Source organism: Gymnogyps californianus, chromosome 20 (assembly GCF_018139145.2).
Source record: "Gymnogyps californianus isolate 813 chromosome 20, ASM1813914v2, whole genome shotgun sequence".
Classification (NCBI taxonomy): domain Eukaryota; kingdom Metazoa; phylum Chordata; class Aves; order Accipitriformes; family Cathartidae; genus Gymnogyps; species Gymnogyps californianus.
Window position 1 is genome coordinate 10,008,816 of NC_059490.1, and position 21,796 is coordinate 10,030,611.

General features: G+C 36.6%; 1 protein-coding gene across 6 annotated transcripts in view; it reads right to left on the reverse strand.

Moving 5' to 3' along the window:
- Nucleotides 1-21,796, reverse strand: part of BCAS3 (BCAS3 microtubule associated cell migration factor) — a 372,309-nt gene that overhangs the window by 300,725 nt on the left and 49,788 nt on the right. For all 6 annotated transcript variants that reach the window (XM_050908947.1, XM_050908945.1, XM_050908946.1 and 3 more), the window contains exons 7-10: nt 20,548-20,655; nt 16,276-16,352; nt 3,530-3,606; nt 1,672-1,755 (exon numbers count right to left, since the gene is read on the reverse strand). In XM_050908947.1, coding sequence (XP_050764904.1) covers nt 1,672-1,755; nt 3,530-3,606; nt 16,276-16,352; nt 20,548-20,655 — 346 coding nt within the window. The remainder of the gene's footprint in view (nt 1-1,671; nt 1,756-3,529; nt 3,607-16,275; nt 16,353-20,547; nt 20,656-21,796) is intronic.

Here is a 21,796-nt window from a genome sequence, read left to right on the forward strand (position 1 = left end):
TTCACATGACGCAACATCACTACTTCAGTGTTTGCACACGTTCAGCTTCATGTGGCAATGTGGGAATTTCTGGATTATGATCCTTGGCTAGTACTACTCAGGAGGTAAGGTCATCATCTTGGTCCTTACTGGCTTTAAAACCTAGTTATCCACAGTCGTTAGGGGTAAGGGCTATAAAAGATGTCCTCCTTTTTTAGATTTTTTTAGTCTGTCGAAAAAAATGAGACAGAATAGCGCTTAGTCTTTGATGCCTACTGGAATGCTTTGACAATCATTATACGGTTTAAGAAAGCTTTGGCCTGTTCTTCTTCAGTCATGAGTAGGCTTGGCTTTGGCAGTACAGCGATCCGTTTGTAAGATTTTACCACATCTGATCATAACTGTGGCTGATCATGCTAAGCCAGTCGGTTTTTCAAACTCATCTGTGCTATAAAAAACATGTTAATGACACTGAGATTGAAGGAGTATGGGGAGATTTTCCCCCATTTTTAATTTGTTGATGGTGAAAGTATGCAGAGATACAGCAAATTTCAGATGTCTTCAGAAGAACAGCAATTCAAGTTCTCCTCAACAATGTAAAAAACTGTGATTTTTCTCCTCCTCCAGCCACAGTGAGATTGTGTCCAAAGCTATGCTGATGGAATATGTTTGTTTTTATGTTTTGTTTTTACATGAGATGGCATGCCCTATGTCTCTCTTTGTGGGTTCTTGTAACTGTTGTTTTCTTCAGTGACACTGAGTTTTCTGTTCTGTGCTGTCATTTAATTCCTATTATTAGATTTGTTTTGTTGTGCGTATCAGAAATGAAAAGGCTAGCGGTTACAATGAAAGCTTGTAATCAGCACGAAGTTTGCCAGACAATGCCAAAACTCACTTTGTGTGTGTGTGTGTGTGTGTGTGTGTGTGTGTGAGAAAAAGAAATTACTGGGCAAAATGTTGCAGGCGAGTCCTCAAGGAAAGGAGCGGGGTGGGGTGGGGGAATAGTAAAACAACAGTTCTGCATACTCTTTGGCTTGTTTAAGATTTTTCCAAGCCATGGTCTTCTTTTGATACTATGAAAACCCAGACATTTCTCTGAAAACAGAGGGATATTATAATGTCATCTGAACTAAGAAAACTAGGCAATGGAACCTATATGTAAACAGTCATTAATAAACTCTAACCTTCAAAGAAAGCTGCCAGGTAATTAATTAGCTCCAGTACTGCGCTGTCATCCTTCAGAGAGATTAAAACATATAATGCTAGTGTGATTGAGTCCAAAAAGTACCAAGCCCTTGTAAAGTCAGGTTTCATGATGCTAAAAGACTAACAATTCACAATGTTGATTTCTAATCTGTAAACCTGTGGCATTATGAATAGCCATTATACACATCCATTTTACTATGATTTTCCTGTAACAGGGGTCACTAATATGAATAGCTGTTTGTAATAAATAAAATTTTTTAAAAATCAGTTCAGAAGGACAGGAATACTCTGCGAAAAACAATGGCTACTCAGAGATTTGCAGGATCAGGACCATATGCGTGGTGCTAATGCTAGCATGTTTCTTACTGTGTTTTCCTCTTTTGTGAAGGTGGAGGGGGGGCGCGATGACACACAGTACAATTCAGCAGGGAAACCTAATAATTATCTTACATGATAACCTCTCCCAGCAGCAGATGATGTACTCACTTTGGCAGCACTAATGACTGTGGCAGTGTAAGACTGAATGTTGTCTCCACAGGCTCCACCACGGGATTGATGGCATCGGATCAGCTACAAGAAGAAAGACAGCAACCAAGTAACTACTATTAAACTACACAAACCCATAACCCATTACCATAGCTCTTATTTATCATGTACAGTGGTGTGTTTTTTCCTACAAATAGCAAAAAGCCCTGCTGAGACACTTAACCCCTTTTTATAATCTTCTGGGTGCCACCCAGACTGTCGCGTACTCAACTCCAGTTTTCAATTACAAGATGAGTAGTCACTAAGAATTCATAAACTTTGAAATGGTGGGATTTTTGGTCTGGCAGCAATACCACAAATAAATTTAAATAAATATAATCAAAAGCTTTAGCCATGTATATGTAACATTAAATATCAGACATTCTAAGAATCTGAGTGTGGCTTTCCCCTCCTTTTTATGACTAGCAAGCAAAGAAATGACAAAGGAAAAGAGCTACTTTAAACTTTACATTTAATAGATTAAAGGAATGTACATGGGGTTTACTCTATATTGCCTTCCTTCAAAATTAATAAATCAAAACAAGGCTCTTCTACCTGCCATCAACCTACAAAAGCAGTTTTCGCCTTTGAACCCTAACTAACAATAGAATCTGTGCTTCTGACTAAATAAAATGGCAAAAAACTATAGATATTTGTTGCTTGTACACAGAACATGCTGCCTGTTCAACTGTTTTAGCTAAAAGAAAACTAAAAACCACTGCATCTGTTTCTACAGGCTTTCCTTTCCTGCTAACATTTAAGTATCTAAATAAAAATAGTTAAACTAGGGAGAAAGGGGAAGTCCACAGTGAATATACCTAGGAACACACAAGCCATTTAAATTCCTTTTGTGATACAATTCTTTTGCTGATCAGTGGCTTATTTTTGGCAGCAGTACTTTTTAAATCCCAGGCTGACTGGTTAAGTTTTACAAAACCACATAGGCGTGGCATTAAAGGCAGGCCTGAATTTGGAGAGAAATCAGTTGTGCTTGAAAAGGTGTAACAAATACATTTCTAAAGTCTGCCTCTGATAATTTCTGGTTCAGCTCCAGAAACAGCTATTCCAGCCACAGGTGGAAGGGAGAAAAAACATCTGCTTTGAAATAAAAATAAGACACTAGAAGTTCAATTGAAAGTTTTCAAACACGTCAAGCTTTAAATACACAACCACTTCTCCAGCCTAGGGCTGGGTAAGAACAGTGATAATTGTTTTGCTTGGGATCTATTTTCTTCTTTTGCCTCTAGAAATAAGAAAAATTAATTCAACATTTTGTTTTTTTGTTCCTGGAGCTCAACAATTTCAGCAATGTTAAAAAGGGGTCATTTTAATGCTATTTCCTAATTTACAAAGTTCATTGCTGTGTTGTTTCATACAAACTCACTTGCTCTGTCCAGACTCAGTTTCCCCAAACAGAATTTAGGAATCTTCACTTGCCTGCCTTTCAGAGGCATCTATAATTAAGTGCTTTAAACTTTTAAAATGCAAAATGGGTTGATTATTGAGCAACCTCACTGAAAACACATGTTGATAGCTGTCTTATCTGCCTACGCTACTTACATATTTATGCCCCTCGAGTTCATGAGCTTAAATCAAATGTGCAGACTAAAGATATGAAATATATGACTACCAAAGCACAACCAGTGTGGGGCAAATATTAGGTCTGTCATTATTATGCAAGTCCTCTTACAGATCATCTTTTTCACACAGCTTTTTGTCTGAGACTTTTTCTTTTCTTTTTTCCCCCCTATATATACAAAAGCTAGAATGAAATCTAGAAACAAAGAGAAGTATTTTTTGAAATTAAACCTTTCTTTACCTTATTTTCTGCGTAAGCAAGCCAACGGCTTCCAAGAGCAATAGGATTCATGTTTGGCCCTGGACAAGGATAGCAGCCTGAAAAGTTTTAAAAGGCAACGTTAAGACATATCTTAATGACTTCTTACAAAGAATTTTATTTATTGCCAAGAAAACAAAAAGTCTAAACAAAAACCTTTCAATTGCTAGTATCACTCAGTAAATGCTTGCATTTTTGTTCCTAAAGATAAGACTGTGGTTAGATGAGCTATTTCGAACAGTTAATTATGTGTAAATACTCGTTTCTCCTTATGTTTGCATTTTTTTAATGCCATTTTGATACAGTGGGGTGAGGGCAATATTTAAGTTTGACTGGATTGTTCTGTATCTTTGCATTTTAATTAATTTTATTTGATTGACATCTTTCTATTGGTCAACAGTTTCAGTCTGCTTCAAGCTCTTCTAGATTTTTGTGGTATGAAAGGGTGTATTGTGCTTTTGGTTTTGTTTTTAGTAATTCTTATATAAGCCCTTAGCCTCCTAAAATACTTTTGCACACACTTTACACAATGATAGAATTTGTAATTCCTTTAAAATCAGTGGCAAAGTTTCCATTGTTCATCTGCTTTTCATTACCTTTATATTATCATTAAAAATAGATATATATACACGCATAGAGATTAACATGAAACAGAGAATTATTCCTCAAGATTAAAAGGTGAAAATACCTATAATAGAAAGCCACTGAAAGTGGTTGTGAACGAAAATATGGCAAGGCTTAAAATGAATCAGGCCCGTGTTAAATGCAATTTAATATACAAAGTCTGAGTCAAAAAACAAAAAACACAACAAAAAAAACCCTCAAAAAACAACCCAGAATATCATACTATTAACTATTAAAATTAAAAATACCTAAATTACTGAAAACAATTAGATAATGCTTAAACATAAATGAAAAGCTTAAGTAATCCGCAATTAAAAGTAGCAGGGTGACCCTCATCCTAATTGCTATTACTGTCCTATTTCCACGTCCTGTTTCCCCTCCTTTGTTTTTTGTCATTTTAGATTAAGCTCTTGAGGGTGGACGGCTGCTCTTTCTACATCAACACGTAACCCTTGCCTGTATTTAGTGCTCAAATCCTACCGATGTATCTGAACTTTAGTATTCTAGCCCTGACACTGCAAACGCCCGTGCTGCGAGGTTCCAGCAGGCTGATTTCAGTGGGATCCTTTGTCAAGGTAAGAGTCTGAAAGTTCAGATACTGAAGTCACACAGATGGAGCCAAAAAAATGTTTACTGATTAGGGCCCTGATAACAAGATTGAAGCTTGAGTGTTCAAACTTAAGCTAGTAAACTAGGACCGTCAGCCATGTTCGTAACGCCATTTACTAGACCTAAATCCATTCGGGTACACTAAAACATATATAAAAAAAGAAATATTGCATAAGGGGGGAGAGAACGGGGAGAAGGAGGGGACTATCAAGCAAATGGTTAATCTCCGTTTTCATCAGTTCTTAGGCGAATATACACAATTTAGCAATTGATATTCTCTCACTGGTTGGCCAAGAAACAAAATGTTTAAAAACTTATAGACGTGTGTCTCATTTAAAGGAGCCCTGGTTTGCTGATCCTGTATCACAGGCAGAAGGAGCACTGACATCAGGCAAACAGCATTTTAGAAAAACACATATAACCAACAGCTGCAATATATTGCATAAAATGCTACACTGCATTCAGAGAAGCAACATATAAAAAGACAAAACAAAGACACAGCTAGCTAAGCTTCTATTTCCCCAAAGTCTCTCGTGTCGGACTCTTGATACTGATCTGCCAACCACAGTAAGAAAAAGCAAACCTATGCGCCACCTTCTTTTTGCAAATATCAGGGTCTTTTCGATCAGGCCCCAAAATAGTCCAGAACGTTTGGTGAGGACAACAGACTTTTAAAAGTTTAACGGCATTATTTTCAACGCTTGCAAAATGATGAAAAAGGTGTGTGGGAGGGTGTTAACTATAGCACGTAGGTGTAAGTTTAAATTGACATTTGACAACACTTAAGGACATGTTTGATGGCATTTTGTTGGGCACACGCAGAAACAGACAGCACGAACAGTATAGCAGCTAAGATAGACAGCTCTATTTCATGTTTTAGAGCAGAGCAGTGAGGGTATTGCAAAATTCGAAAGATCATAGCAAGTTATTTCAAAGGTCATAAAGCAATGGAAGGAGAAAAGCAGCAATTCATCCAATTAAATCCATCTCAGGCCAGGAAAGCAAAACCAAGTGAGTATTTTGTAAGGCCTTATCACTGCCTTGATCTCAGGAAGGAAAACGAATTCTGAAGAGATGATGCCACAATTGTTATTGCATTCCAGAAGTGCATAAAATGTGGGTAGCCAGAGCCTCTTAAGGAACAAAGCAAGCAAAAAAAGGCTGTAAATACAAGTGTGTTCTTCCGATGACATTATAGATCATCGGACCAGTAAGGTTTTAATGCTGACTTCTGCTTCGGCAATTCTTATCTGGGTCAGTAAAGAGATTCAGGTCCCCCAAACTTTTATTTATTTTTCCTCCCTTTTGTGTATAAAATATAGCATTAAAAGCTGTCAGATGATAGCCCTCATCATATTAATCTCTACAGTGACTTTAGAATCAGTCACTTGCATTTCCCAAACTCTGCAAGCACCTCGTAACATCCTTGCAGCAGAAAACAAAAGGAGTATCAGCCAACAGATGCACTGTAACAACAAAACCTAAGCAATTCAACAACCCATAACAAAAAGGAACGTCTTGCTTAGAAAAGGGAGCTGTTCTCAATTACTTCAGTGAACTGAAGTAAATGAAGAACTGCAAAAAGCATTATTCTTCAAATAAAAAATTAATCAAATAATAAAAAAGTTACTTAGAAAAACTGCAACTGTCTTCACTAAACCCACTGTAGGTAGTTTGTTCCATGACCTGGACTCACTCACTCAGACACAGCTCCACACACAAATCAGCCAATTCTAATAATAACCTCCACAGAGGTCAACAATGCAACTCGGTACTAAACTCTACTCGCCGATACAAAAAACAGCGTAAAAAAAGAGCTATTTCCTCCCTTTCTTTTCTTTGCAAGTCTCTGCATTTTGGAAACTTGCAGCAGTACAAGGATAAACAAAGGGTTATACTTTATGGGAAGGAAAAGCAAATTGTTTTTCTGCTTTCCAAAAAAACAGCTGGAGTCAGCAGAACATCATCTACTAGGCAAATGAAAAGACAGACACAGCGTGACCCATCAAGCTCGGCCATCCAATCGTTACCAGCCTAACTCTCTTAAAGATTAACTTCTATTTCTACTAAACTTCAAAACAACTGAGGAAAAATCCATTCTAAGCAATAACAGCAGCAACTTTAGCATGTTTACAATAGGAATGAACATAATGAGAATGCAGAACTAACTGTCAAGAAGACCAAAGTTTCCAAGTTTTAATGACAGTATGGAGAGGTCATCCAAGAAAAGCTCACTTGGGGAAAGTCCTTCCAAAAGTACAGCAAATCAAGCAAGTACTAAAAAACATATGATCTTAGAATAAGCTTTACTGGGACTATCATCCACAAAAATATAGGTGAAAACCTACTGGAAACTAGTTAAAAACTTTTTAAGTACACAGTTACTCTCTCCCTCTGTGTTTTATAATGACACACAGAGGAACTGCACGACTTTAAAGCTGTGAAAAGGCGAAAGTATAAAAATAGTATTTTGAAAATCTGAATCAAAGTGCAAGTTTTTCTGCTAACTTGATTAAGTTCCTGCACCCAAGAACTCCAACTGGTGCCGGCCTAAGCAACACTGATGAATGAGAAACGGGCTCCAGGCTCCCTCTGAACAGGGACTTGGCTAAAAGCCGAGGATTTCACGGGCAGCACCCTGGTACCTCATATTCTGTGCCTTGGTTTTCCCATTTCCAAGATGCAAAGTGTTACCTACATCGAAATAGTACTGTAGGTAAATTCTTTAGCATTACAATTTCTTAGTTTCTTCCCGTCTTTTTTTTTTAATAACTGAGTTATGCTTATTTCAGATTATAATTTTATATAGTTTGTGATTATTTGGATTCAAAGATGGTTTTAGTTTACTTGTTACTGTGCTGACTTTATATATTTGGTTTTACTGAGAAAACAGGAATCCCAGAAGTTACTTAAAGTTCTCCAAAAAGAGCTATACAAATGTTTGCTTAATGAGTGAGCAAAGAGAAGGCGTGTTTATTTTACATTATTTTTCAATTACTTTTATGAAAATCTCTACCACACTTTGGAGATTCATATCCATATGTCCATAAGAAACTGAATCACCTCCTCTACTCATCTCTGAAAGGATATTCACACAAATATCCACTTCTCTGACTCTGGATCTTTCCATTGGTCTATACTCCTACAGAAAACTAAGACTCCGGTCCTTTTCTTAAATTGTTTTCAAAAAGCTCATCCTCTAGCTTCAGTAACGGCAGTGTGAATACACAGACAGCAGCCAAGAAGAGAAAAGCAACACATTCCTCTCCTCCCACTTAGCTTTTAAACAAACAGCGCATTGGGAAAATACTGTTAAGAGGAACATGGCCATTAAAAGTCATGTCAGCTATAACAGAGATTAAGCCAATAAATCACAAAACATGCCACTACTAAAACTTGAACCATTTCTATTGGGGCAGCTCTTCATCAAGCTCCACAGCTTTTTCATGAGAAAACAAAGCTTAAAAAGAGATATATAAAAACCCAAAAGCCCAGTATGGGATGGAGAGTTAGGGGCTAAACACTGCAGGGATTCCCGATATCCATAAAAACTTGGCATTTTGCTACTTCACATCCAAGCACACAAACTTTGGAATCCCACAGGCAATTAAAAGTCTACAGGCATCTAAGCTTTCAACAGCTCAGTTCTTCAGGAGGACCAGAGCTGTGCATCTGTTATCCATGATACTGCTACAAGTCCAATCAGTATCTTTAGATGTGCTCTATATGTGTGTCCTTCTCATTCATGAAATATGGATCATGTATGTGCTCTAAGGGACTCTGCATATATACCAAATATAATACATACCAACATGACCTGGTTAAAAAGAAATATGCAACGCAGGTGGGAGGACCAGTATTTTAATAACAATTTTCCCCCAGAAGCGAGCACTATCATAGTTAAGGCTGTAATTTTTTCATTTGGTCCTTCTTCAGAAACATCCTACACAGCCTAAACGGCTCCATTAATGAAGAGCTAAAGATGATCTTATCATGACAAAGTATTCAGACCTAAATATGCACTAGAAGGCAACGTTTTTCTCTAGAAAAATCTGACGCTAACAGTCAGAACTTGTCTGAGCTAAGTCAGAACTTCTTTTCAGTTTACTTAGCAACGTACTCATAACTGAATATGGCTCCTTACCCAGAGTACAGCTGTATTTCCTTCTCAGACCTCACTAAAATGCACTGTAAAATGACATGCGGTAAACTGTTGCAAATTAATGTGCCAATGAATAAAGCTAAGAGAATGAAAAAGCCAAATCAGAAGCATCCACAACAAGATTGCTTTTCTTCAAACACATCCCAACTACCGGTTGTTTTTTAATTTCACAGCATATTGTAAGAACTCTTATTCTCTACACCTGTTTTTACAGTCCAGAAAATTAAAAAAAAAAAAAACCAAAAAACTGTTTGTGATATTTGCCAGGCTTTCATCCCCTCTATCTTGACTTCTTTACTTTTTAATGAAAAACATTTTATTAAGTTTTCTGGGTTTTTTTCTTTTCCCCCCATCAGTTTAATAGGAAAACTTCCTTTTTCCATAATTTTCACTGCTTTCTTTTCCCCAGTTCTCTCTGATTTCCTCTGCAGTGATACATACTCATCCATTTTTGGTATCAGTTTTAAGAATTACCCTCATAATTACTGTAATTTGTTTTTTTGAATGGATATTCCACACCTTGTATCTGTGAGGAATGCATACTAGTGTTGTCCAGTTTTATTTCAAGCTACTTCTGTGTGTGACTTTATACAATATGTGGGTACGGGCAATATTATTATAAAATCTTCTTAGGATTCTGTCTCTAATCCCAAACCATGGAAGAAACTGCACCTCTTTTGAGTATGATGAATATGACATTGGGATAGGATACAGTCAGCAAACACAAGGAACGCTGGTCAGGGCAGAGATCTCCAAGGCTAACCTACATCCTAAGGCAAAACCAAGTGAAACCTTACTGAGAAAGCAGACTACTGGGTAAACAAAGATTTTTCTGTTTCAGTGTGTGGAGAGGTTCATTAAAGATGATGTATGCCATCTTAAGTGTATAGCGTTTTTAAACACAGCTTTCTGAGCAAATTCCAAAATGCGTAACTCTTTTCAACCAAAATTATTTGCCTTTAATCATTCAAGGTATTTGCCAGATATCACTTTAAAAATCTGTGAAGCAGTGGTATTGTGTATTTTTAAATAAATAGCTACAATAACCCACTAAAGCTATGCTACTTTTCAGTCACTGGATGTAGCTTATAATCAATTAGTAATTTTTTTCTAGTTCTTATGAAATATACAGCACAATGTAGTAATGAAATTACAAAACTACATTCTTAAGTCTTGCAATCCAAAGCAGCCAGCAAACAGATCCATGACAGAGAGCATAGAAAGGGAATATACAATAAATAACGGGTAGAGTGATACTGTTGTTGCAAAAGCATTGTTTACTCCAAGGAAAACAAATTATATAAGTTGTTTTATCTAATATTTTTTGTTTGTTTGGGTTGTGTTTTTTTAGCGTCACCAAGCAAACCAAATATATTTGTTTATAAACTGTATAAAGTAATATTGTTTATAAATTCCTCTGGGTTCCTTCTAGATGAAAGGCCCTATGTAAATGTTATTACTCTCACACTGTCACATACTTTCCAAAACTCTTCTATTGTTCTTGTACTTCCTTCTGTTTAAGTATCACCCATAAAAACTGAGCAAAAGAGCAAACCAGCAGGATGCACCCTCCTGTGAAATCATGCTTGCCATCCAGAGCCTTTTTCTTTTTTTTAATCATAGTGGCATTATCACTACTAAAATACTAAAAAAACCCCATCTAGAAATAAAGTGAAAAAGTAAAGCCACAAGTGCTACATATGCTGTTAGTGCCTGCCTTTGCAGGGCAATATTCATAATACACGTCATGTTCACAACAGACCCAGCCCTGCAATGAGTCGCATTTTGTGCTATCCTGGATCGGAAGAACAGAATTCCCTCCCACAAGCTTGGGGAAGGACCACAGATTTAATTTTTTTTTTTTATCATCATCATCATCATTATTATTGTTATTGCTATTACTACTACTACTACTACTATTATTACTACAGAGACCTCCTTTCCCTGTCGATTCTATCATGGCAATTTTAAGTATTTTACTGTTACTGTATAGGTCTAAGACCAATACCAGAGCTTTTACTAAAAATATCCGTGGCCTTTAATGTTCCTTAGGCTTGGTTGCTTAATTTAGCACAAATTTGACTCATTTCAGGACAAACTATGTTTTAATCTTGGGTTTGCTTTCTTTTTTTGTTCAGAGAATTGGACAGTGATAAATAATAATGTTACTATAGAGGTGGTTGTTTTTGTACAGGACAACGTGAGTAAGATGGCTTTGTGTTGGCCTTTAACATGAAGGATTTGGGTGCTTTAGATAAAAATAACTTACACAGAAACAAACAGCACTTCCTCTTCTACATATATTTTTTAAACTGTCAAACCCAGGAGATATGGTAGATACACATCTTGGGTACCAATGCCTGCTTTCTGTCTTTATGCAATTTTTCTGTTGTATTTACACTTTCCTGCAATATAGCAAAACACCCTGCAAGCAACAAAGACATTCGTTTCCATAAATCTACCACATTGCCCTAAAGACCTTTACAAAAAGTATTTCAACATTATCCTGTAATAGTGATACACTGATTCCCACATTGAGGAAAAAACACTCTTATAAATAATGCTGGTAAAAAGTAAAAGCAAGATCAAATCAACATTTCTCAAGGAAGGCAGTTACAAATTACATGAAGGGGTGTGTGTTCATCTATATATATGTGTGCGTGTGTATAAAAATAAAAACTGCTTATATACAATTCCCGGGAACATACTTGGCTTCTCTTCACTGATGAAGAAAATATTGTGAATCAGGAGCTCACTTCCCACCTGCCTTAAGGACTTTCGATCTAAACTGAAGAGTCTCCCTCCACAGACTGAGGAATCCTATCAATTATTATACCATGTGGGATATCCAGGATAAATGCCACTCACTGATCACAGCTGAGAAGGGAAACATACATTCTTCCAGAAGTTCTGTTTGTAACACTTCAGGCATTAAACCTTTTCATAAGACATCCAGTGTTTTTACTTCAAAGCAAAGAGATCAAACTGCTCCCTGTGTGCCGATCAGGGAAAAGGAATTCTAACAAAGCTAACAAAAACGTACAAAAAAGCCTAGATGATTTCCAGATCAGACCTGCGACAAACTGAAACCACCATATTATTTCTTGCATGTGAATGTCAGTGAAAATAGGAATACCACATCCAAATTGCAGATTAGAGTATCAAACACCATTTGGGTTTGGGTTTTTTTTATTTATTTTGAGAGATGCAGGTGGGGTGCATTTAACATATACTGAATAATTTTTGGCTTGTGGTTAGGCAAGTCTTTTGAGACTTTATAGACAATAAAGTACTCTGACTAAAATCTGGAAAATTACCTCTTAAGGCTCTAGCTGTACAGCATCAATAGAAATGTGGTGCCAGCTAATGGCTGCAATAACTGTCTTCATCCCTAGAGAATAATGGATGGAGAATATATCAATATGAGGAGTGGAAGGGCCAGAGAAACTGAGCAGGCACTAGTTATCGGACACAAAGATGATGCCACATGCATGATGTTATCTGTGATAATCTTTACTTAGGGCCCAGGGGGTGGGAAAGATATTCTTTACAGAGAAGAAGTATCCATCAGGCCATATTCATAATCATCAATGTTCCACTAAGTAAGCATTTTTGGAGAAGGGTTGAGGGAGCACTGATGTAATAGAAATCAATGAAATTCAGCTTTTCTGCATCTATTGTTTAGAGCAAAGTAGGGGAAAAAAAGCCTGTACATCACTTTCGTTTCTGATCGTTCAGTCATATGCAGTATTCAGAAAAAGGCTCTGAGGGAAATCTTAAGTGAACCACAATAAAACTCTTAACTATTTAAAAATCTATTTAAAATCCACACCTTGACATTCACAACTACCGAAGGAAACACATTCTTATTCTAAGCATCAAATACATTTTTTTAGTTTGGCCACGTGAGCACTTAAAACAGTGCAGGATGCAAAATTGCTGTTTGGCTTTATCTTCCCCTTGATGCAAGTCCTTTCTTAATGAAATGGAATTGGCTCCAAGCATAAGCACAGCAGAGAACAGAGTGCCATATGAAAGTTACTGCCATGAGTTCTTTGCAGACTGATGCTATGCCTTTCCTTAGCAGACATTTAAAAATAAGAATACCACACAGGGAAGATGATAGGGTATCCTGGTAATTTGTCTGCAGTATCTACAGTATGTTTTCCCTTCAAGTTTAAGCACCTGTCTTAAATTCACACACCAAGACTGGAGCACCTGTACACTGAGCTTTTGTTACAAAAGGCACAAATAAAATGTGCTGGCTCTCTGCCATTCAAATCAAATCAGCACATTTCCATCTAATCACATGCAGGGGAAAAAAAAAAAAAAAACAAAACCAAAAAACAACTTAGTACTATGTCAAATTTGCTCAAGAAAAATCAGGAAATGCAGGAGTTAAACATTCCAACAGCAGCACGAACTTGACCATGTTCTACATCCTGAATATTTTATGGTATATTTATTACAACAATATATTAAGCTACACATTCAACCACAAAAACAAAAACAGAAAGACAAATACTACTCATGTGCAACGCAGCTGCATTAGCATTTCTGAGGAACACCGAACTTCAGGAATTCCTGACACTGTTTTTAATTGTCCATTCTGCATTTAATTTCTATGTATAAATAGTCAACAAAATGGACAAGAGCTTCTGCTTAATTATGTTTGCTTTTTAGCTGCCTCAATGAGGTTCTAAGGCTCCCACGCCACTTAGTTGATATGGATGGAAGATGTGATTTCCACATCATCACCAAATCATCTTGGAAAAAAAAAAAAAAATTCTTGTTCTACACAGTGGTTTACAAAGTAACAGAAATGTCTTCAAAGAGCTAGTGATCCTCATTTAATATTTTTGACCTTTTATGCCATTGCTTCTGACCAAAAGCAGTCAGATAACACAGCTGAGAATCTTCTTCATGACGAAAAAGTCTCTGGGCAGCCAGTGACATTCTTACTGCCACTGTCCAGCTGAGGTGCATCAGGATGGGTCCAGACAGGATGCTGGCTGACTGTCCTGCAGAGCAGGGATGCTCCAATAACGGAAAAAAAGAGGCCTATAAGACCTTTTGCCGAGCTTCCTTTTCAGGGATTTCTACCTTTACAATTTAAACTGACACTGCCCTTTCCTAAATAAAAAAAAAAAGAAAAGAAAAGAAAAAAAAAAAAGGCAGCAAAAGAGCCCAGTTGCTGGCCAGCTGGCTGACTATCAAAAATCTATGCAATCTATGCAGCTAACCAGGTAGCTCATTTACATCAAATTTCAAACACTTCAGAGTAACTTAAGCCTTTAAAGATATACTCTTAGGTCGAAGAGATTTCAGCACATACGAAATCTGAAAGCTTAGACAAAAGCTTTACTGCAGCCTTCAACATGCCAGAGCATAACACCCGCTTGATAGCATAAGCTACTAAGTGAAACAACTAAGCTTCAAAATCCTCAGGACAACTATTCACCAGCACAGGTCCAAGAAACCCATTCATCTAGGAAAAAAGCACACGTCTTTTTGCCCAGTCACACCGCGTCACTGGCCACAGGCAAGCTGGGGTGGCCACAGGGGAAGGGCTGTGGTGGCAGCAGCTCCAGCTGTTTGCTGGGTCCCGCAGCTTTCTGAAATGCCCAGTACAAAATGAGGGGTGTCTTTAACTGAGTTTTGGAACCCTAGAACTAGAACAAAGTTTGAGAACACCTTGAGTTTCTCGTATTAAAAACACGGCACTGCTGGAGAAATACACTGTGAATAGTGACACTTCAGGAGTTTGGATTGTCAAATAATTTGGTAAATATCTCCAAAAGCTTTATTTTATCCTCTTTAAATTCCACCGCTGTTCCACAAAAATGCACTGCAAATCGAAAGTTATGGTTAGGAATAGGATACCCCTGTTCCTCAAAATACAGTTCAGTGGATTAATTTTTTAAAAACAAATTGCAGTATCTTTTAAAAAAAAAACCAACAAACAATAACTGGAATTAGAAAAGCACAAGAATTGTCAAAATACACACTTAACTGAGTTTTTTTTACTTTTGATCTAAAATAAAGCAAGGCTTGTACTCTAATTCTCTTTGGTGGAATAAAAAGGAGGCGTGAGGAATAGAAGGACACAAACAAGTCTTCTCCCATTTGGCTCTCTTCACTGAACCCCAGCAGATTCCTAGTATCTTACATCCATGCATAGGAAGAAACTGACACCTATTGGCAACTTTAATATTACTGCATAAAGCTGCTTTTCTTCAAACTATTACAAGAAACAGCTTCTCCTAACTAGATTTTTCTTTAAATACACAGATAATATAAAAAGGTAATTTAGAACTTCTCCAATTGTGACTGAAAATACTTCCAGAAAATTTCAGACTGTCCTTTTTAGCAAGAAAACTCTGACCCTTCCAAAGTAAATTATGATCCCTCAGTAATCTACAGATCTTAAGAGGCTATTCCAATTCATAAACAGTAGCACTAGTCAGTAACTGCTTGAAAAAATAAAATTTTGGTTTTTTTCTGGGGTGAACACTTTCTTGGCGTTTAGCATTACAACACACACAGTCTTGAGAGCAGGTAAATGACATCCTAATCCTAACCGCATCCTGTGACAGAGCAGAGCACAAGCAATAGAAAACACACCATTTTTCTCTACTAACATATCAATTACTGTTACAGATGTTGAGGCAGCAAAGGGACACTTACAGTAGAGGAACAGTTTTTGGAGAGCACCTTACCCATTACAATCAATTGCCTCCTATTGAGAGACAAGTTGTAGGGTACAGAGGGATAAAGGGGAGTCTGAGCAAACAGTTCCTTCATGCTCAATATATATGTGAAAGCACCTGCAGGCAAATACCTGCCTATAGTTTTTCTACTACAACACTTTACTGACCTGCTTGAGCTTCGGGGCCTGCTTAAGTAAGGACACATTTAAAAAAAACAAAGTACCTGGGCCTAAGGATCAACAAAAAAATGAAAAGCAGGCAGATAGCTGTCGACGTGTTTTCAAACTGCTGCTTATGTGTACAACCTGAAACAAAACCTAAAACTTTCGCACATATTTGCACAAAATGAACAAAAGAATTTTTCAGCTACCTATGGATGTCTGTGTAGGCGCTCTTCACAACAGTGAGAAATTAGTTACAGCAATAATAAATATGCGAAAGAGCCAAAGATTCACAGAGTAACATTTGGGTTTTTTTTGAAGCAACAGATTTCCTGAAACTCCAAATGAAGTCATGGAGACCTGCTTTGAGGATTTCGAAATAAAAACAAAACAAACAAAAAAATCTGTTTTATCTCACTCCACCACTAGATCAGAAAGACTGAACCCAATTATTATACATACTTGTAACGAAGAATTTTTTGGTGAAAGTACAGCTGTCAAAGGCGGCAATTTTCTCTTGCAGGACTACAACAAGTATCCTGAAAACACAGAAATGGAACGTGTACTTTAAACATTAAATGCACTGGTTTAAAGATTCAATATCTAAATGTAATTATTTCAAAAGCATCAATATAAATTCTACAGTGATAAACTGCCAGGTTACCAATACATGGCAGTTATTGAGGATTCTCTCTCATCCCAACCACATAACCTTCATTTCAGGAAGTACACAGATCTGATACAGAACAACACAGCATATTTATGATATACCTCCTGCAGTAAAAGCTCCATTAAAAAGAAAGAATGGAATTGCAAGGATCCTGAATTACTTTCAATGACTCAAATAACAATCAAATCAACAATCGGTAGAACACAAGCTAAATTTGAAATAATCCCATTGCCCATCTCATTGCAAATTTATTAAACCATCTTATTTACTAAAAGCAGGGTTTTTTTCATACCAAGAACATCAGCACACAAACACAGTTGAGAGAAGCAGAATTTGTGTCAATTAGCAAAATTACAGGTGTATGTTTATGTATTCACTTGTACACGTACACACTTTTATTGTAAAATACCTGTTCATTACTTGAAACAAAGAACAAAAGCGACGTGATAACTATGCATGAAACACTGTACTGTCTAAACGAATAAAGGCCAAAGATGCAAATTTGGAAAGTGAAGCATCTTGAAAGCTTTATAACTAGGATACATCTTCTACATTGATGACTTCCCAAAACCAAGTTCTTAAACTCCTGAAATGAAAGAACCACCTGGGAAGCCAACAAATAAACAGATAAAATCTACCAGCTGTCTGGAACATTTAACAATATGACATAATTAAGAATCTGATTATTCTCTCATTAGGAAGAATATGAGACAGTATTTTTTTTAACTAGCTGACAATATGGAGCACTATTAAATGCTGTTCTAATAGTTTTAATTGTAAAGATATGCTGTGGCAAAAAATTAATTGCATCTCTCAATGACTAAAATACATACCTAATGCTTTATCTGAGAATTATGATTGCATATTACAGTATAGAATCATAATCTTTAAAAAGATGATGAATCACATCAGTCTCAACACATATCCTTGGGTAAAGGGTGATGCTTATCTCCCATCAGTGTGAAAACCAGCTATTAACTCCTCTCCCCCCCCCCACCATTTTTAACTGTTTAGCCACAAGAACACCTCCTTATCCCATGAAAGCTCAATACCTGTAAGACTCTTTGGTGAAGGACTACACTAAAATCAAAATATATACCTTACCCACATGCTTGCTTATGTTCTCAGATAAATAAATAAGTTTTGAGTCACGATTGCCACCTAGAAAACTGTACTAATGCTTCTCCAATAGGCATGATTTATCTATGTGTCTGCTATTTGATTTTGCTATTATTTTTACTGACACATTTGCCAAATAACGCAGATGACATCCGTAGTTCCCAAGACGACTCCTGAAGCCTGCTCAATAGGCTGGTGTAACACTAGCCACTTTCTATTTGCCTGACACAGAAGCTGAGTAAAGTAATAAGCGCTGTTCTGTATCTTGAATTCTTTCAGGACTCTTTGGTTTATAACATCTCGTCCTGGGACTTTGTCACTGCTCTGTTTATCAGTATGCCTCTATCTAGAAACAAGGAGAAGTACAAACTCTTGGAAGGAAGGTAGAAATCAAGGGACATTTTTGGACAAAAGTCTTTCATATTCACAGATTTGCAGACCTAGAATGGGAAACACACATACACTTTCAGAGTGAGCAGCTTACTTGCCAAAAGAAGAGGGCAGAACACGTAACTCAACAAGAGGGATTCAAATGTGTTAAGTCATACAAGAAATTAATGTAGGATTTCTTATTTGCTTGTAGCTCTCTCATTGTCAAAAAGATGCTTCCCCACCCCCTTCTGATTTATAAATCTCGATTTTTAAAAGTTATAAACTCTGCATATATAAATAAATATTAGTTTTGGACAAAATAGTAGTTTTAGTTAAATGACATATCTTCCAATTGCTTAAACTGCAGGAGAGAAAAACAAAAGAAAATGTATCAATTCTAACTTCTTCCACAAGGCTTAAAAGAAAGTTAACCAATGAATAATGGAAAGACTTTGAATGCATATGCAAGTGTCATGTATATATAGAAAACCTATGTATATTTGATTGTAATATCTCCCAATCCTGTACATTTTTGTTTTCTATTCTTTGAAGATGTACTGTCTTTCTGCATAAATGAAACCTACCAGATGGATGATTCTAGAGTATAAATACATAAATAATAAACAGTTTTCCTTTCTTCTGCAACTCAAGTTTTATTTTTAAATTCAAATTTTGGCCTCCATCAGTCTATAGTACGGTTAACGCACCATTAGCACTGCACTTGGCCACATTTAATGCATTTTCAATCTGAAATAGTGAGCTTTCCTTGGATAACAACAGAATCTGATACGTTCCAGAAAAGCAGCTACCCTGGATACAGCCACACAGCTTTGAAGTAGCTTTTCCATTTTTACCACTTAGGAAAAGAAACATTAGCACCTGGAAAGACTTTTTAGTTGGGAGAAACTTTGAATGATGATTCGCCTTTTGACTGTTTTTACAATTGGATTTTTCTTCTGCTAGGAGGCCAGACTGGAAAGATTTACTACCATCACACTGTACACAAGGGAACTTTAAATTTTTCAAGGGACAGTTGCACAGATAAGTACTGAACTCCTTCTGACAGCTTTTAAAGGAACAGTGACCTATTCATGGCACATTACTCTCACCAACTCAACCACTTCAGTGAAACTATTTTTTAACAATCACACCCACATCCTACAATAAGCAGATTGATGGGGCTAACAAAAACTACCATCCTTTACTTCTTTAAACATTCACACCATCAAAATATCCTCCTCATTATTAGATTAGTTGTGGTATTAAAGGTGTTTGTTCAGTAGTACTACTTTTCTTCTGTAACTTCTACTTGATCTAATGTCATTAATGTTTAGATTTTGACGGTACAATGATAGACAAACGTCTGTTTAACAACACCTTTATGGCTTCTAGGGTTGGTGGTTTTTTGTTTTGTTTGGTTTTTTTTTTTTTAAATATTATTTTTCCTGTCCAATCTCCAACAGTGCCAACTTCCCTTAGTTGCATGAGTTCAATACATGCTCATATTCTTTTGTGGTCTTCACATATGCAAGCATGCTACCTATTGCCATACAAAACAGGCACATAAAACCTATCATTCTGATGTTTCGTTTTGTTCTTAATGATTTGTGTTATTATGCCACCTTCCTTACTGAAGGACCATCAATTCCCGCAAACAAATACGTATTGCCAAAGAAATGCAGTAATTTCTTCATTCAGCTCTCTACCTTTAACACGGGAATCATATCCCACAACTTCCATAAGGTACCTAAAGACATACAATGACTAATAACAGTAATAGCTGGGTGGAGAGAAGCATTAAAGTAACCATGGACTTTGACCAAAGTCACTGCATCAAATTCTCTCATCAGGAGTGCCAAGGGATCATCAAGAGCCTCACGTAGGGATTCTGGGTTTTCTCTTCTTTCTTAAAAAGAGGTGGTAAACTTCAAGGATGTTCAGGTTTGTGTGTCTTGGAGAGATTAAGATCTAAAGTCAATTCAGAAAAATCTGAATTCATGGTTCTATGGAAACAATAGATTCTATTCTATTTGAACTCTATGATGCTCAGCATTCTAAGCCATTTTCTGTCAGAAATTAGGTGGCGTTATCCCAACTAAGAGATGCTGCTTTGTTATTTGACTCACAGGAACATTATTTCCTGTAAACCACAGGCTGCACACTAGGAATTTTTTGGATGTGCAGGAAGGCAATATATGTCAGAACAATGGAACACAAAGAAGAGAGACGTAAACTCTTTAGTGCTCTATACTGTTTAAACTCTTGATGATCCCATTTCTCCATCTGTAGGTGGATGATAGAGGATTCCAATGATTCCTGTTCACCCTCATCACAACTGAAAGAAGCTTAAATGACTTCAGATGCAAAATGTTTTGAGATTCTTAAATGAAAGCCATTGGAGAAGCATATTGTCATATTCAAACTGAAATATTACTTGGGAGATGGAGAACCAAAGCTACGCTTACAGGAAAGCCAAAATAATAAAGTCAGGGAGCGCATACATCAGAAATTTTATTCATTACTGAAATTTTACATGCCCTAACTCATAAAGAATGTATAGTAAACATCCTTACCTTTTATTGCAATGCAGATCATAAATAGGAGTTTTGAACTGTATGGACTTGACCATCTCTCCTGTTCGCAAAGAATAAAGGTCCACACAGCAGTAAGGTGGGCTTGTGCTAAAATGAATAAAAAAAGATTTTAATGGAAAGAAGGATTTTTTGTAAAATTATTTTTAAATTATTTCAGCCTCCCTATATTATTTAGCATGCTAAATGAAAAATCCAGCAATCTGAGCAGAATGCTGGAGAACAAAGGGTCAATATAAGCCTTCTACGTTAAGGGAACGTATGATTAAAATTGAATTGTGATATCCACAATGGTCAAGAACCTGTATTGTGCAACTAATTACCAAGCATTTAGTTTCCTTTGTCACAAATAAGACTTTGGAACAGCAGATCTGACCAGCAAAATACAAGCCATTTGATAGGCATGAAGGTTTAGACTACATTCTAGTTATTTAAAAAATATTCCGCAGAGTAACACTTTCCTAAAGGGAATACTTCCCGCTATGCAACAGCTGAATCATATGACTTGATTTGATAGAGACACATTACACAGAATTTACATTACATCTCTGATGGACTTTTGTTTAAACTATATAGATCTTTTCAACTGTTTTGTGTCACTTTTATCACTTCAATATAAATAAAACTCTAAGGCCATTTCTTAATAAAAAGGCTTGCTTTCTTTTGAGAGGGAGAAAGTGCTGAGTGTTCCGATAGGGTTGAGGAAGGTAGTGGTGGAAACCATTTTACAAGCTGAGGAGAGGCTTTGATGTGGCAGTTCTTTTCCATAACACCTTTTTTCCCGTCCAAGAACGCATTAAAATGTTGGCTACTTCTAGGTCAACGAATATGAAGGAGCACAAATTGCCAGCTGTACAAACATATACTAAGTATTGGTAAAAGAAGGTGTTTCCCCTTGCCCATATCTGTTTTATTTTACAGAGTTTAACACAATTCCTGACACAACACTTGCTTGTCTTTTGGATTTGCTCAAGCTGCTTGAGAATTTTCTGGAGAACTGGAGTACAAATGCCAACTGTTTACCTCAAATGCCTCAAGATAATAACATGGTATGTACAATAAGTATGCAGCAGAGAAACAATATACAATATATGCACAGAAAGACAACTGTCAAAGAAATAATAGAAAAAATAAGCTTTGACATTTTGCCTACTGAAATTCTTCCCAAAATATACATTTTTCTAGGCACATATCTAGGCTAATAACTAGAGGGTGCTATTTATTACTTTTA